Source organism: Solea solea, chromosome 16 (assembly GCF_958295425.1).
Source record: "Solea solea chromosome 16, fSolSol10.1, whole genome shotgun sequence".
Classification (NCBI taxonomy): Eukaryota; Metazoa; Chordata; class Actinopteri; order Pleuronectiformes; family Soleidae; genus Solea; species Solea solea.
The window spans coordinates 15,295,659-15,313,064 of record NC_081149.1 but is presented as its reverse complement, the minus strand read 5'-3'; the positions used below and the strand labels follow the sequence as shown (position 1 = coordinate 15,313,064).

Sequence of the window (17,406 nt, the reverse complement as noted above, 5' to 3'; positions counted from 1 at the left end):
TAAAGCTGCAGTGCAGTGATTTTTGTTGCTAATGTTATTATTCTTCCTTTGGTCTCTGTGCTGCAATACTATCAGACCTGACCGAGGGAGTGTGTATGTGTGTACAGCAGCAGGGCCTTTGTTTGGTGTGTTTTCAGTCATACTCTAACCTGTTTGCAGCCATCTTGCTTTATTATTAGCACAATGTTGCTGTTGTCTTCATCTGTCTTAAAGTAAAATAAATCACTTCTTGTGTGCAGTGTGGAAATGTGAGCCAAATGTTTGTAATCAAAAGTTATGCAGTACAGCTTTAAAATGAACTTTGCACTGTTGTATCTGGTACAAAAGTGGACACATCTAAAGGTAGTTTTTAATAGTTTTTCCCCTGTTCCCCTGACATAGAAACAAATTATAGCTATAGATTGTGGGAAATAATTATTCTTTAGAATGATTTGACAGATTGTATTGGAAGTCTATCCCTTTGCTATAGAAACACTTCCTACAAAACCACAACAACTTTATACAAGCGTTACAAAAAGTCAGGCAAGAGTGATTTAAGTGGGACTAATCCCTGCTGATAAATCAGATCAATACTTAAGCAGTGGTCTTATCTGTGTTATGTGACATTTCTGCTCAGCATCACCTTTTCCACCTAGGACCAAAACCAGGCCTTATAGGCTCAAGACAGTAAAAACGACAACATAAAAAAAACAATGCCACGTTCAGCATGTGGATGCTATGACTGCCTGATAGCGCTGGAAGGTAAGTCCCGGAGCTGCCTTTATTCCACTGACCTCACCTCGACCTTCCGGGGGTTAAATCCTGTTCAGTGCCATTGAGAGACCGGGGGAACTGACAGAAAGGCTCAGTGAATGAAAACAAGTGCCGTCTGGTCCATGTGGTGGCCTTTGAAGAGCCCAGATAAAACCCCATCCTCTCTGTGTCGCTTCCTTTCTCTTTCTCTCTCTGTGTGTGTCTGTGTGTGAGTGCTTCTTTGCATTTGTCTTTCAGATACAGTCCTGCAGGCATACCTTACACTGACCTGACAGGGTCACATCCTTATGACCTTTAATATCAACGCTCTTTCTGAGGGGGCTATGCTACTTCAAAAGGTCATGGACCCTGCAGGTTCAGGACCCTGAGCAGCAGGAGAGTTTGAATCCCTTCTGTGAACAGATGAGGTCAGGACTATGCCACTGAACATACCTTTATTAGCTTACTGACCTTGTGAGAACATTTCATACCACAAACAAATGGAGTTTGCATGTTCGTGTGTGCATGGGTTTTCTCCGGGTTCTCCGGTTTCCTCCCACAGTCCAAAAACATGCAGTATGGGGATTAGGTAAATTGGACCCTGTAAATGGACCGTAGGTGTGAGTGTTAGAGTGGATGATTGTTTGTTTCGATGTGTGGGCCCTATGATGGATTAGCGGTACTTTGGTACGTTGTTTATTTGTCTTTTAGCTGAGATTGACACTGCAACCCTCGTGTGGAGGATAAAGCGGTGGAAGACGGATGGATGGATGTCATCAGAGATTAATGAAACATGTTCAAATGAAATACTGGCATTGCTGATAATAATAGTGCGGGACTGGGAAACACTCTTCATCTATTGTCTGCGAAAACAAACGATTTCTTTAGTGAGTTGAATATGGCAAGTCTTTGTTGGTGTGACAATACAAGGAGGGGGAACACATGCGTATAACACAGCATTCCCATCACAAACACACAGCACCAGTCTAAAGCACTAATTCATTATTATTTGTGATATTTATGTAAAAGTTATCCTGTGTCCGTCCCCTCAGCACACAACATGACTACCTCACCTTCACATCCTCTGCCTCTGTTGCAGCCGTTTTCCTTTAAAATATGGGATATATAACTAAAACAAAACACACACACACGCACACACAAAAACCTCTTTAAAATTAGACTCTCTTCCTGCTAATTTTGAGCACCTGCATCCTGTCATAGTTAATACATCCTGTGAGGTCAAAGGCCTTCATTCTGCTGCTTGTCTCTGGAAACAGATGCAGCGTGCGGCCTGTATGTCAGCCACCCTGCTGTCACTGGGAGGTTTATTGTGTGGAGCCGAGCGGGATCTTGACAAGGCGAGGCAACCGCCGAGCGCTGAGGAGGTACGTAATGAAGGAAGGATGAGGGAGAGCAAAGAACAGAGCAAACATATTTACTTCATACGCCAAAAGGAAACATGACAGACTGTGTCCGTGACTCATGTTCCTGCAGACACATGACACTGTCAGAGCATGTACTCTCCTCATTAAAGGACAACAACTCACCAGGCAGAGCTAAAGTTAGCCACTGTCTGTATCTGTAAAGCTATATTAGTCAGCGACTGAGCCCTACTCATGATCACACTGATCCACGGTTACCTTGTCACACTCTCTAAATACTGAAGTCCTCCATTGGCTGCTTTGATCTCAGCCTCAATCTGTTGCTCGCACTTATGCGTGAGTTTGACTTGGAAAATACGATTTCTGTGTGTCAGATCAGAAGATCGGCACCAGTCTTACATCACAACAATATGACGAGCAGTGTTGCAATGTAACAAGTAGGAATACTTTGTTACTATAAATTCACATAAATGTACTTTAGAAACATAAAAAAGGGATTTCAACTTCTACCAAAGTCATTTTCTGGTAAGATATTTGTACTTTTACTCAAGTATCCCTTTAAGGTACTTGCTTTTCGACTGAGAACAGTACCTTTACTTGGTAGACAGGGTGATAACAAATGACGACATCTAATGTGGCACAACAGACAACAAAGGAGAACATTTTCCCTGCTCGGTTTGTGGCTGTTTGTCTCAACAAGACGTCAAGCTTTGTATGAGAATATGCTGCAGGCCTTTGCCTCCACTTACATGGGACATTTATCGGAGTTATATTTTTCTGTCGACAAATCAGTGGGTGGGGCCGTACACAACGAATACAAGTGATAAATTCCTGATGAGGACTTTAGAGAGGTGTGCCCCCCCCCCATCCATATATTATGATTAACTATGTGGAATAAAGTAATTCCCTTTCCTGTGCACAATCTCATCACTCACAAGAACAAAGCACCGTATTGACAAAGCACAGTATTGATAATATGCTCTGGATGTGTCTGCTGACAGACTGAGAGAACCATTAATCTCCCCAGTCGTCCTGTTTCAGGCAGGGACCCCTCCTCCACTTCTCATGCTGTCACTCTCCCAGTTTGCACCTGTCAGATTAGTCTCACGTCCTCAGCTGCCACTCCATATGATACGCCTCCTTGCTGCCCAGAGCCTGCATGCCATCTCACTTTGCATGTATATGTATGCGTTTTTTGGCGCACGTGGGAAAAATTCAGAAGAGGCAACAAGAAGAAGGCAAGCGTGGCCTGTTATTGGTTCCCACTGCCTACTTTACTGTATGGAGCAGATTTGGCCGGAAAACAACCATCAACAGGTAAATGTTGAAATGGAGATTGACACTGGATTGTTCACGATCCCTTAAAATGGGATGTACATCTGTGAGTGTGTGTGTGTGTGTGTGTGTGGGGGGGGGGGGGGGGGGGGGGGGGGGCTGTGCAGCTCAGCAGCACACATGCAGCTGGTTTAATTGTGTCATGGCTGACATGCTCTGCTCCTGTTTCTCTTGAGACTGCAGTGAAAACAGTTGAAACGGTGACATCACTGCCACAAATCACTTCCATCAACTCACATCACCATGCACAAGGATAAAGGCAGGGTGGAAGCAGGAGCGGGGGGTTGGTTTGGTCTGGTGGGGGATCCCTGAAAGCCTCCATGCTAGATGGACTCGAGCAGCTGAAGCGACAAGCATTTGACATGAAGGAGAAATAACTAACGCCACAGCGGTTTGTGTCAAGTGCTCAGAAATAACCCAGAAAGGAGGGAACATTCTTTTCAAAATAAAAGTCAAAACTATGTTTACGATTTGCAGGGGAATTTGAGGTATGATCATATTCCGATAAATGCAGCAAAGACGTCAAACAATAATATTTGTTTGACACTGGCGTGATGGCATACTTTATATTGGATGGTTTTGTTGGATAATTTTATGTGTACACCTTTATTACTGTGCATGACTGTGTGACATCACAGTCATGTCTGGATATGATTTTTTATACAATTTGATACATATCACAATATAAATCAAATCAATATTTCTGTCACACTGAAAGGTAAGACTGGGCAATATGGCTTATAAATATTTAGAGATATATGGGGATATAAAACTACACACAGGTTGTTTCTCTGGGCTCATGGAAAGTTTTATTTTGAGGTTGTTTGCACTTCCCAAAGGTGAGCGACGACACACTGTAAATACTACAAAATAAAATAAAGACTAAAATATATATGTATATATATAATGTGTATGATCTGTATTACATGCTCAAAATACAGTTGTTACCTTAAATAAAGGATATTTACCTGTGTTAGAAACAATATAATTGCCTGCTATGACACAAATAATAAGGCTTGAAAGAAGTGGTAAATTAAATTAAAATATAACTTTTCATGCATTTTTTAATGAATATAATATGTAATATTCAGTGTATTTTGCTAATTGATTCAGTATCATAAAAATCATAATTATGCAACAACGCATCAGCCTTTAAAACCAGGACATGTCATCACAGATCACAGATACCTTATCTCGATATGACAATATTCAAAATCTATGTTATGATATAGATGTAATATCGATATATCGCCAAGCCCTAGTTAGGATTATGAATGGAAGTCAGTGCAGTCGTAGGAAGAATAGCTGCGTTCCAGGTATAACTCATGTTGTGGGGACATATATCTCTTCACACAGTCACATTATGGGGACTTGTCTTCCTTATGGGGACACAAAGCAAGTCCCCATGATGTACATTATTACATTTTAATGTGAAGATGTGTTCAGTGGTTCGGATAAAGTAAGGGCTTAAGGTTCGGGTCAGTAGTAGGTTGGAGTAAGTCTCCATGTAAGTCAAAAAGTCATGGTGGAAATTATGGAGTTTTTTTTTGTTCGTTTTTTTACAATGTAATATTATTGATTTTTATTATAAAAAAGTGTGAGAATGAACTCGCCCATATAACTTTATTCTGACAGAAGCAACCGGAAACCAAGTTCCAATAGTTCACCTGAACACTATCAGCTTATGTTCTATGACTTTCTATGACGCTATGAATGAGTGAGAATCAGTACCACAGAAACTGGGGTTACAGAATTTAGACACTCCAACTAAGTGTGCATGTATCACATGGGGACAGTGAGAACGAGACAGTTTGCGCGTGTTTGAGTGTGTGTGCGTAAAATATATAGCCTGTGCGTCGATCCAGAAATGAATAGGTGGCCCCCCTGTCAGACACAATTTATGTGAGAGAACAGTTAAAGGGAGAGACGCTGTAGCGACTGTGCTCTACCCCCTCTCTCTCTCTCTCGCTCTGTGTGTGTGTGTGTGTGTGTGTGTGCGGAGAGGGATTACCATTACGCGCGTAATGCGGAGCACAGTCCCTGGTGAAGCATTAGTCGGGAGCGGACATTCGGCGACATAAACAGTCCAGTCATTACAGCTGAAGACTTGCATCGCTGCAGCGCGTCACATGGTTTCATTTAACTGTGTGTTTTATTCGATTGGATGACTGCGCCAACGTGAAAGTCAAAGATGCGCACGGCTGAACAAAGGATTTAGGGGGGGAAACGACAAAGAAACTCTCGCACATTTCAATCCTGACACCCGGGTGTCTTTATAGTCTCTCCAGTGTGGACTTGCCGGAGCTCAGGGTTAATGCCAACACCGCGTCTGAGGACCACGGGCACGGGCTGAATAACCGGGCTCCTCCGGTTTGGAACCTGGAGCAGGAGGAATCCGATCGCGTCCATGTGGATGGAGAGTGAAAAGGCAAACGCGCCTCGCTCCGAAATGTGACATTATTATTCGATCTACCATTAACCCTCACAACTGTGCGACCGTCTTCGTTCTTGATCGGATTTGTTTACATCGTTAAAGGTACGTGCAGCTCACCACATGATGGTGATTGATAGGGACAGGGGGGAGGGGGAGGGAGTGTGGGATCATATGTGTGCGTGATTTTGCAAGGACTGACTGTTGTTGTTGTTGTGTCTGTGGTGTGAATATCTATTAACAAGGACGCACCTCGCGGTGTGCTTAGTGAAAAGGATGGAGGTGGAAGTTGCACCACGGACAACCCTGCGAGAAAGGCGACGCCGATGCACCAAAATGCATATGTGTGAACCAGAGGACGCGCACCTGATGTATATAGACAGGTTACAGCAATTTGCACATGGGCACATTAATTACACATGGACTTGACTCGAGGGAGGATTTGACAGAGACTCGTTAAGCTTAAATAAAAACGGAGCTTTGACCTGTGTCAAATGTAAATGCTGATTAGGCTGTGGCACATTTTTCTCACGGGAATGAAACGGCTGCTCTCTGCTTGTGGCCGCGTCTCCATTTTTACCCCACAATACAGTGGGATATTTTCGGAGCTCCAGTCACTCATGTTCTGTCGTTTAGATGTCATTTACTATTTTGGATCTCTCTCTGTCTCTCTGTCACTCACACACACACACACACACTCAGGTTTGTGCAGCTATTCTGGACACTGTGTTCACTTGTATCCACCCGGGCTAACCAGCACTTTATCCCTAATATCGAACCCTAATCTTCATCTAACTGCAAACCACATTATAACACATGTATAACCAGAGCCTCAGAAATGATGTTCTGTCTCGTTAGGATCAAGATTTTGTCTCCATTAGGACAAGTTGTCCTGACAAGGTCAGTGTTCATACCAGAAAAAAGTCCTAAAGAGGTAATACACATAAATCATTTTCCACATCGAGAAAATAGCACCTATGGCATCATCCCTGAGGAGGGACTGTATCACATCCTCTTTTCCCAAGAGGAAGCTAACTAACTCAATGGCTGAGAATAAACAGCTCCACTGTGAATATTGATTTATGATGGAAAACAGAACACTCCAAAATAGGCCCGGGAGCTTTACGAGTACATACGTACTTCACTGACAATGACTCTGGGCTCATGTATCATCTGTCTGCTGACCAATCCATTAACATCCATTTCCAAACTAACCTCCTTTGTCTAATTTGGACCCAAGTGGGCATTTAAGTACAATTTCTGGCAGTATGCATGGCTCTGCCTCTGGTTTAGGAGGCCAGTGTGGGAGGGACACGTCTTGTAAAGGGACACCCTCGGTTTTAGCTGACCTTAGGAGCAGCTTAATGCAAACACACACAATGGGTGCATGCTCTTTTTTTTCTTTTCTTTTTATTCCCACACACCCCCTTCTTCCAACAATGCTGGTCACATGGGAAGAGGTTCCCAGGGGGTTCCAGAAGAGGGTGTTTGTTTGAGGCAGCAGCAGCAGCAGTAGGACCATTGTCACAATCAAATTGTGTGTGTTTACTTGTTTTTGTTACCTCTTTCAGACCTTATTCGGTACGAGCACTGACTTTTTCAGCAACAGTAATCCGCATTTTGACCAAGAAGTCCTGGCCCTAATGAGGCAGGACCTCATTTCTGAGGCTCTGGTTAAAGTTAGAGGTAAGATATGAAATGGGAATTGTTAGATTATGGTTAGGGTTGGACACCAACTATGGATAAGGTTAGGAATAAGGTTTAGGTTAGGCTGTGCAAGTGGATCCATCCATCCAGTGCTCAGAATAGCTGCATAAACCTCTGTGTGTGTTTTCCTGTATGGTATTTGTTGCCTCTCTGGGGCCTTTTCTGGCACAAACACTGACCCTGTCAGGACCAGTCGTCCTCATGGCAACCAAAAACTGGCCCTAATAACAAGGCAGAACCTAATTTCTGAGGAACTTTGGGGGTTAAGCATTAACTGGTTATAGTTGAGGTTAGGAATAATGCTTTGGTTCGGCTATTCAAATAATTGGAAATCAATGCGAGTCCTTAAAGGGATAGTTGAGTAAATGTGTGTGTTTATGTTTGGCTTTTTCGTACATCACACAGCTGACTATGTCATTTCGAATGTAGATGCATGGAAACTGCAAGATTCTAATTTTGTGTGTGCATTTGTGCTCATATGCTCACCGCTCTTTCATCACACACACACACACACGGCTCCAGGCTCAAGGCTCGCTCCACTTCTTCCTCTGTACATCCGGCTGTTCTCCGTTTCTCTCGCTCCTCTGATCACTATCACACTAACACAATCTGATCTCTCTGGGCTCTTGTGATCACCTCCTCCATCTACAATGGAAGATGCTTGCTGGCATGACATGGAAGCAGTACACACGACACCGAAGGGTCTGTGTCTGTGGTTTCCAGTTGCATTTCTGGGCTCGGGATACCTTCACATCTGACCCATCACCCCCTCGGCTGTTGATGTTGCAAGAGAGAAGGAGGAGAGGAAGGGGGTTAATATTAAACTCTGGCTCTGTGAATTGCTAAGTCAATTAGCATACGGTCTTGCTGTGAGCTGAAGAAATGATAATGAGGCCTGAATAGGATGGATGGCCAGGAATGTCTGAAGAGGCTGGTGAAAAATATTTCCACTGTCACTTTTTTCACAAAGACACCCTGGGGGATGATGCAGTGAAAGGACCACTCGTCTTCAGTCTTACCATTCAGTGCGATATCTATTTTTCCCCTTTAGGCCTGTTTGCCACCCTCTATATCTGCAAGACTATTTTTTTATATCCTTACCACCTTCTTTTGAATATTTTAGCACACCCACTCTGATGTCTAATGTCTCCCCATCTGTCTTTTTAGCCATTTATTCACATTTTTGTCATGACTAGTTGTGAGGGATTGGAGGGATGGTGACACGTCTTGCTTCTTTTATTGAAGTGCACTCTATGAACAAAAGTATTTGGCCACACCCGTTAAGATGGCCCCAAAACTGTTTGAGGATGGCCCTTTTTCTATTCCAACATGATTGTGACCCAGTGCACAAAGCAATGACTATAAAGACATGGTTCGACGAGTTAGGTGTGGAAGAACTTGACTGACCCGCACAGAACCCCTACCTCAACCCTATTAAGCACCTTTTGGATGAACTGGATCAAAGATTGCGAGCCAGGCCTTCTCGTCCAGCATCAGTGCCTGTACTCATAAATGCTCTACACAATGAGAGGGACACAAATTCCCATAGAAACACTTCAAAATCTTGAGGAAAGTCCAAGAACTCCAAGAAGTTTGGAAGCTGTTACAGCTGCAAAAGGAGGGACAACTCCATATTAAAGTACTGTATCTGTAGTTGAGTACGTCATTACTGTCCCTGTTGGTGTAATGGTCAGGCGTCCGAATACTTTTGTCCATATAATGTATATCCTATGTAGCATTTTTTGCTTTGAAACATCTAAAACAAGACAAGAACAGTGTTATATATATTTAGTTCAGTAGGGTACTTACATTAGCCAAAATGTTTTCAACAAATCCTTATTTATATTCAAGCTAATGGACCGTTTTATCTCTTCACTATCACTCACACTATCTTTTAATTGTGTGTGTTTTCCACTAATAGATAACAATTACTAATTGCTGTTTGCTGTATTTTCAAAGCTAAAGCACAATGTACAGGCACAACAAACAAGACAACAATTCCCATGATCCCAACCCATCATTAAACTCAGGCTCTTTTGAATGAGAGACCCCTAGTGGCAGAAACTAGTGGTTAGTGAGGTAAATGAAGCATAAGTAGAAACCAATGGCATCTACTTAAGATCTAAGTGAGAGTAGTTTTTTTTCTAGTGTGAATCCATGACAACTATCAACAATACGGATCACTAATTTGGTTGCACCAGAAATATCTGTGCCACGAGAGCTGCCCCTTGAAAGTCATTAGTTCAGGGTCTATAACAATCATGTGTCCTGCCAAAGTGTCCCTGACTGAGAAATAGACATTATGGCTTTTGAATTCAAACAAACCTGTGTTTTTGTCTTCAACCAAACTCAGCCCGTCTCTGATCTCGAGCAGATAACTCTTAAAAAGCTGGGATTGTGACGTCAGAAGTGTGAAAGAGGACATTCTTTAAAGGTATATATTTGTGTGAGACAGACATAGTTTACCCAGTGAACATCTTCTCTTTCATCTCCTCTTAAAAATGCTCTTTCAGACCGCACGTCAACTCTGGAAGGTACTTCAAGCCGATTATTCTCACTGAGAGAAATCTGGAAAAGCTTGACACAGATGTTATCAAAGCATTTTAAAAAGCAAAGGACAAAAACAGTTAACAAAACAGGCCCCAGTGACCATTGTCACTGTGCTTGAGCATACAAGCTTGTTTGAAGCACAGATGTGTTTTTAATAGGACTTCTAGACAGAGTGTGTTTATTTAGGACTTATTTCTAAGGCATTAAGCTGAGCTTCATGCACAGCTGAATCTGAACAAACTAGTTCTAATCGTGTTCTAGTGCAAGTTTAGTATTAAAATTCTAAATACAACACAGTTTAGAGGAAGCTGAGCTTGCTGCACATAAACATATCTGTCTCTGCAGATGAGCTGTGCGCGGCAGAAATTGAGAGAACCTCCAAAGCAGCAGCTAAGGCACCAGCCAATCAAACACAAACTGCACACAGTCCAAATGAACATTTTGGACAAAGCTGTTCTCCTTGGTACTGGTGTTTTGTTGGTCAGAGTGCGCCTAACAATACCAGACCCAGCGCACAAAACATTGCTCTCCCTTTAGCAACATTAGACTATGAGGTCAGCCATGACAGGCACTGCGCCGCAAAGTTTGGATAGCCGCCTCTGGCACCAAGTGTCAGTTCTGTCCACCGTCAAATGTGAACACGACGGATATGTTCAAGTGCATTGTGTCCGGAAAATATACTAGGCAGCAGGCAGGAGGATCTCTGGAAAATTTGTGTTCACACTAAGAGCTCTTCTGGACAACCTCCGGAATTCAGTGCATGTCTGAAAGCAACTTCTCTCTCCTTCTCTCTCTCTATGAATCACACATTAGAGGAGTCATCAAAATGCAATGATCCTCCCAATTATCACCATGTTATTTGGTTGTGGGCTGTGTCTGATAATCATTATTAGAGGTTGTAATTGCACAGGATGGGTTGATGAATCCCTGCCTGTCCAGCCTGGAGCACATCTGAACAACCGCAGTGCTGCACATTTGCACTCTCACACACTGTGCTGTGTGCTAAGAGCACCATTATAAGGAATGCACGCTGCATACCTGTCACATTCAGCTTTGTGTGAGAATGTGCTGCCTTCACAAACACACATCCATAATGCATGCCACCAAACCGCAAGTCATATTTATATGCAAATCGAGCCCGCCTGCATCGAGCACTGTTGTGCCAGTCTGTGTAAACGTGCATGACAGTGACACGTGTGTAAACCTGCTACGTGTAGAACACCAAGCTAAGACACGACTTCTTCCTCGCTGCTCGGCACAGAGCGAGATGATGCCTGAGAAACAGCGGCCATGCACCAAAACTGGCAGGGGCTGAATCACTTTTCCAGTTACATAAGATACACAGCAAGAATAAAAGCGAGCAGGGGGAGGGAATTGGGTGAGGATGAGCGAGGAGGAGATGGTAGGAGCAAAAGAAAGGAAGAAGGGCAAGCCAAAATGGAAGGAAGAGGGGTGTGTTTAGGGATTAAGGAGGAGAAAATGTGTGAGGTGCATCTTTCGCAGCACATTTGAAAGCCTGCGCTGGCATCGTAATCTCGGCAGAAGAGATCACATGACTCCAGAAGCAGGGACTCCAGTGTGTTGCATGTGTGCGCTATGTATGCGTGTTGTGTGCCTGTTCACATGAGCGTCAGTGATTCTGCACATACATGTGCCATGTCAGACTGACTGCGTACATCTGATCATGTGCGGTTAATGGCAGCTCTCGGTGTACATCCTTCAGCTGTCACACAGTCTCACTCAAAAAGCAGCCAGGGATGCCATCTGTGCAAGTGGGTGTGACTGGGTGAGAGGGAGTGGGTGAAAAAGTCACCAATGTGCAGGACACGTCTTTTTACTCTGGTGTGTGCCGACTCTGCACCAGAAAGTGACAAAGACGACGACGAGGGAAGACAGAGGAGGAGTTAGTCTGCTGTGTTTTTGTGCCACCGTGCTCCTATTTTCACTTCTGTATCTCCTGGTGGGAGATACATCTGGCGTATTAGTTGCTAAATGGTAGATGCTAATAGTGTCTGTGTTATTTGGTGTTGAGCAGATAGGGTACAGTGAGTTGCCCCAGCTCTTAAAGGTACAGTAGGTAGGATTTTGTTTGGCATTTTAGATCAATAATTCCATAACTAAAAGTTTTCAGCACAATGTACAAAAACATCACAGGTTTGGACCAATCAGATGACAGCACAGCTCCGAATGCGAGCAGGCTAACACACATCGCTACAAAGAAACGTGAAAAACAAGGGAAGAGTTGCATAAGGAATGTAACAACCTACGTTAGCATCGGCAAAGACGTTCAGATATGGAGAGATCGTCTCGCATCAGCTTTTGTGGATCTAATAAATAACGGGGGGCTCAGGACAGAGAGCCGCAATCCCAAAATATGGAGGAAGCAACTGTTATTACAACTCTCCTGCCTACTGAAGATTTAAGATAACAATAGTTGCCCACAAACTCAGATGTAAGCCTGCAAGTAAGGATTATTTTCATTGTTGATTCATCGTCTTCTCAGTAAACAGATTCGATATCTAAACTTGAAAATGTTTTGTCCACAGAGAAGAGCAGCGATTTACAAAAAAACTGAAATCATAATCATAATTGGCGATTCATTAAGTAGCCGATCACTTGTAGATGAATTGTCAAAAACAACTCCAGTCTACTTGCTGTAAGTCCACTGCACTTCCTCCCACTTGTGTTCCTATTTTTCTCGTGATAAAATAAGTCGTGTCTCAGGTCTGTGTCTGCTCCATTTAATAAACTGCACACTGGAAGCGCTGTGACCTATGCTGCTGTCTGGTGTGTATTTAAAAACTAGCTCTCTTCCCCCCTGATGGTTTGACTATGTGCCGTAACTATCTCTAAGTGACAGAGAGATATGAGGCACCTGTGTGTCCACTCGCTATATTATGGTATGTAAATACTGCAGTGTATTTATAAGCTCACAGAAGCACTTTAATACAAATAGTCCAGAATGTGGCGTCAAGCATAGAGAGCATTGAAAAGTATGTCTGCCCTTTGTGAATATTGATTGTTGCACTAATGTCTGACTCAAATTGGAAAGAATTTCTGAAAGGAAATGTGTGAGTGTGTGTGTGTGTGTGTGTGTCTGGCAGTTGTGATGAATAAAGAAAAAGGTGAACTGAGCCAGTATTGATTTGACGTTCATGCTGCTGATTTTCTTTTAAATGGGACACAGTTCTCAAATGTGCACGTGTGGTAAGAGTTTGTACTTGTGCCTATTAAAATAATAGGCAATTAATTCAATACACACGTGTATTTGTGTACATTATACACGTTTTTTTGCAGCTTTCTACATGTCCTAAGGTTCCTAATGGTCTACTGTACTCTTATGTTTCTGTATCTCTTTAATTAAAAATATACATCAAGCTGCAGCTTTGCTCTGGCTGCTGGTGGATGCTTCTGGACAAATAACACACCTGAAAGGCAGCTGATCTGGGCTTTTTCTGGTTTCCATGTGTATGTTGTTTATAAATGCTGGAACAAAAGTAGTTATATTAAAAAAAAAAGGATTTGTGTGTTTAGTGTCGAGGAAGTCTTCAGTTGTTCAACATTGTGTCTGCATTGTCACTTTCAGGCAGATGTAGTGAGCTGTTCTGTGTAGCCTTTCAAACATTGATGACAACACAATGACTCACTCCTTTTATCTTTTTTATATTACCCTTATCAATTTATTTGATGTTTCCATTTTTGCGCTCATCATCTCCCTCTTTGTCATCCGTACTGTTCATCTCTTAGAAATGGCGTTCCTCCCGATTGTCCTGCTGCTGCTGACTGTTGCTCATCACGCCAGGAGTCAAGATGCCACTAATGAGGTCACTCCAAGGGGCTGTGGCATCGGCTTTAAGGAACCCTACATCCTCCTCTGTGACATGGACGCAATGTGGGGTATAGCTGTTGAAGCTCTGGCTGCTGCTGGGACATTAGTTAGCATCATAATAGTCCTAGTCCTGCTGGGCCGTTTAAGCCACATCAGTGAGGCTGAGAAGCGCAGCGGCGTGGGACCAATCCTCCTGCTGCTCCTCGGCGTACTTGGCTTATTTGGCCTGAGCTTTGCTTACCTGATCACACAAGATCAGACATTATGTCTGGTCCGTAGAGCCCTGTGGGGCCTCTTCTTTGCTGTCTGTTTCTCATGTTTGTTGGTGCAAGGTATTCGTCTGCGAAGGCTTGGTCAGGAGCATCGAAGCCCTGGAGGCTGCACCCTCACTGGCCTGGCACTGGGATTGAGTGCTGTGCAGGGCATCATCGCAGCGGAGTGGCTACTTCTCACCGTGCTGCGGGAGGGACAAGATGCCTGTCAGTACACACCTATGGACTTCGCTCTTGCCTGCAGCTACGTGCTAACACTCCTATTGGCTGCAATGACTGCAGCCGCCATAGCCCTGTGTGGGAAGACACAGCAGTGGCGGCGCAATGCCGTTTGGCTGCTGGTGTCCTGCGGGCTGTCAGTGCTGCTGTGGGTGACCTGGGTGGGCTTCTATCTGTATGCAAATGCCTGGCTAAACAAGGCCCCGGCCTGGAATGACCCGACACTAGCCTTTGCTTTAGTAACTCAGGGCTGGTTGCTGATAATCTTTCATGCCATCCCTGAATCCAAAAACTGCCTGATACCCCCTCCGCAGCCAAGTGCACCCAATTACTTTGACACCTCCCAGAATTCAACACGAAGGAGGGGGACCAGCTTTGATGAAGACATCCCTCTCTCTCACAGACAGTTTGTGGAGAACCAGGGCTATGGATACAGCGACGAGAACACTGCAGGTAAATTCTATCGAAGCAAACGTGCAACACACAAAGGATGAGGGCTACAGTCAGCATTAGAACATGTGTATCTAGGAAATGCATGTGTCTCTAGAAATAACAACAGGAGGAAAAGTACACGGTGCAGGAAAACATAGCAAGTGTTTCTTTCTCCGCGGTTGACGGAGTTGAGTCACAGTAATCTCTGATCCGCGTATTCCATGGCAGGCTTGAGGAGCAGTGGTGGTGCCAGCCAACACAATAGTAACACTGCTGCCAGACCCAGCGCACCTTTCCGCAGCAACGTCTACCAGCCCACTGAGATGACCATGATCCTGAATGGGGGAGCGGTGAGTACATCCTCCCAGTCACAGGTACACGCCGCCACTTAGTCATTCCACCACACCGGCGAGACTGCATGAACATTTGTGCGCTCTGGACCATATGAAGTTGCACAAGAGTGAGGGAGAGGTGTGAGTGTGCGTCATCACTTTGTGTGTGCATGTTCATACGCCTGCGGTTATTGTATTTTGTGGGCCCGTCTGGATTATTCACATAAATGTTCACATATGGATGGATGGAAGATGCGACTGCCTGCCTGGCCTGTCATGCTCCTTATCACATAGGATGAATTGGCACAAGTGATCCAGTGTTATGAATCAAGGTCACAATCGCACATATACTACCAGAGGATAAAATACTGAAGCAACACTCTCTACCGACTATAGGATAAAAAAAGAAATCTTCGCCAAAGATTGCTGTAAATCTGGCCAATGTAGCCAAAAAGGAATGCAGACTTCTCCTTTGGCTGCTCTGCATAAAATATCATTAGTTTGCAGAGCAGCTTTTCTGTGCATCTGTTTTTATTTAGAAAAGATCTGCATATTTATGTTTATTGTGTACTGTATGTAAAACATAGTGCTTTGTATAAAAAGGCATAAAAAGGACATAAATAATTTTAACACAGCAATGTTAATAGATGTAAATAATAAAATGAATTAAAATAAAGGAGGTGTAGGATTTCAGTATATTGGTGTGATAGTTTAAGTAGTTCCACTTTATTATAGAGCGATGGATGGAGAAAATAGAACATAGCTGGCTAAGGGAAAAGATACACTCACTTCCTGATACTTTAAACCGTCATTTTAAAAGGAACTGTGAGCATGGCACACAACTTGGTTTTAAAGGTGGTAAGAGTCAAAGCAGGTATTACCTCTCCATCGTTTGCCTTAAAATGTGGGGCAGAAAGGGTTTCATGAAGTGAAGATCAAGGTGAGAGGAGAGAACACTTTCTTAGTTTGGGATTCTTCAACAAACAAATTAAACAAAACAAAAACCATCAATATGTGAATACTATTCTCATGATGTATATTATTTTACAGTAATATACATTATATCATGTATATTATAATCTATGTCTGCAACAATCTGCATGGACACGATGTGAACATTTGCTTTGCTTGGATTGGAAACAGAATGTGGGATCAATACGTGGCTCACCAGACCAACGTGGACGTTCAGTTAATGAATGAAACTGCAGTCATAGTATGTGTGAACACAATGTACAGTATATGCAAATCTCTGTGAATGCACGGGACTGTTGCTGTATGCATGTGTGCAAAGATACAAGTCTGATTACATGATCTGACCCAGAATGTTATTATATTTATAGCTTGATTTCAATCCCCCCCCCCCCCCCCCCCCCCACTACAGGTGCCCTCCGCTCCGCCGACCTACACAGGGAGGCAGCTGTGGTGAGTGACAGGAACTGGGAAGAGAATATGTTGTAGAAAATGAAAAAAAGAAGAAGAAGAAGAGGATGAGCGGGTGTTGAGGGAGGAGTCTGGGATGAAGGGACCACCTGGTTGGATTGGACATGGATGGCAATAGGGCACTATCACTCTGTGTACAGACTTTAACACTGACCGTGTGCCAATCAACGACTATGATGTATGGGCGTGTGTGTGTAAGAAAACAGGGTATGGAGGACAGAGCTAAAGCTCATAGAGCACACACACATCCCTCTCCCTCTCTTGGGTGTACAAACTTAAAGTGTGACCAGAAAATTGCAAAATAAAACACATGCCAACTCAGATCAGAGAATATCAACATGCAGTATTCTTTCTTTTTGCTTTTTTTTTTTTTTTTATGTTTTTTGAATTTACTTCCCTGAGACTGGAGCACTGTAAGCATCCATGAAAACTGTGAAAAATAAATCACTTGCTGCTGCTCCATCTCTCTCCCTGACGGTCAGTATGTCTTCTCTGCTAAGCCTCACGTTGCTGCTGCTCAAGTAGAAACATTTTGCTCTGTCCTCCATCCATCCACAGCATAGGTGAAGACATAGCACATGGGCAACTGTACAGCTTGAGCACTGCCTGCTTAAAAAAAAAAGAAAAAGAAAGATAAAAAAAAAAGAAGAATCCAGCCTCTGTGGGTTAGTATGTAGAGTACATGAGAGGAAAGAGTGTTGGTCCATTTCCTACATCTCAAACAAACCTTCCCTTTCCTGCCTGC

General features: G+C 43.4%; 1 protein-coding gene across 3 annotated transcripts; it reads left to right on the top strand.

Annotated features, from left to right (window-relative positions):
• Positions 1-3,325: 3,325 nt before the first annotated feature.
• gprc5ba (G protein-coupled receptor, class C, group 5, member Ba) lies at positions 3,326-17,288 on the top strand. Of its 3 annotated transcripts, none has more exons than XM_058653132.1 (4): positions 3,326-3,431; positions 13,885-14,910; positions 15,118-15,263; positions 16,603-17,288. In XM_058653132.1, exons 2-4 carry the CDS (start codon positions 13,887-13,889, stop codon positions 16,645-16,647), a joined length of 1,215 nt encoding a protein of 404 aa, XP_058509115.1. In that variant the 5' UTR covers positions 3,326-3,431; positions 13,885-13,886; the 3' UTR covers positions 16,648-17,288. The 3 variants fall into 3 exon arrangements, with proteins under 3 accessions (XP_058509115.1, XP_058509114.1, XP_058509117.1); XM_058653131.1 differs by lacking the exon at positions 3,326-3,431 and adding an exon at positions 5,411-5,985; XM_058653134.1 differs by lacking the exon at positions 3,326-3,431 and adding an exon at positions 5,414-5,985 and having other exon boundaries at positions 15,118-15,239.
• Positions 17,289-17,406: the final 118 nt, after the last annotated feature.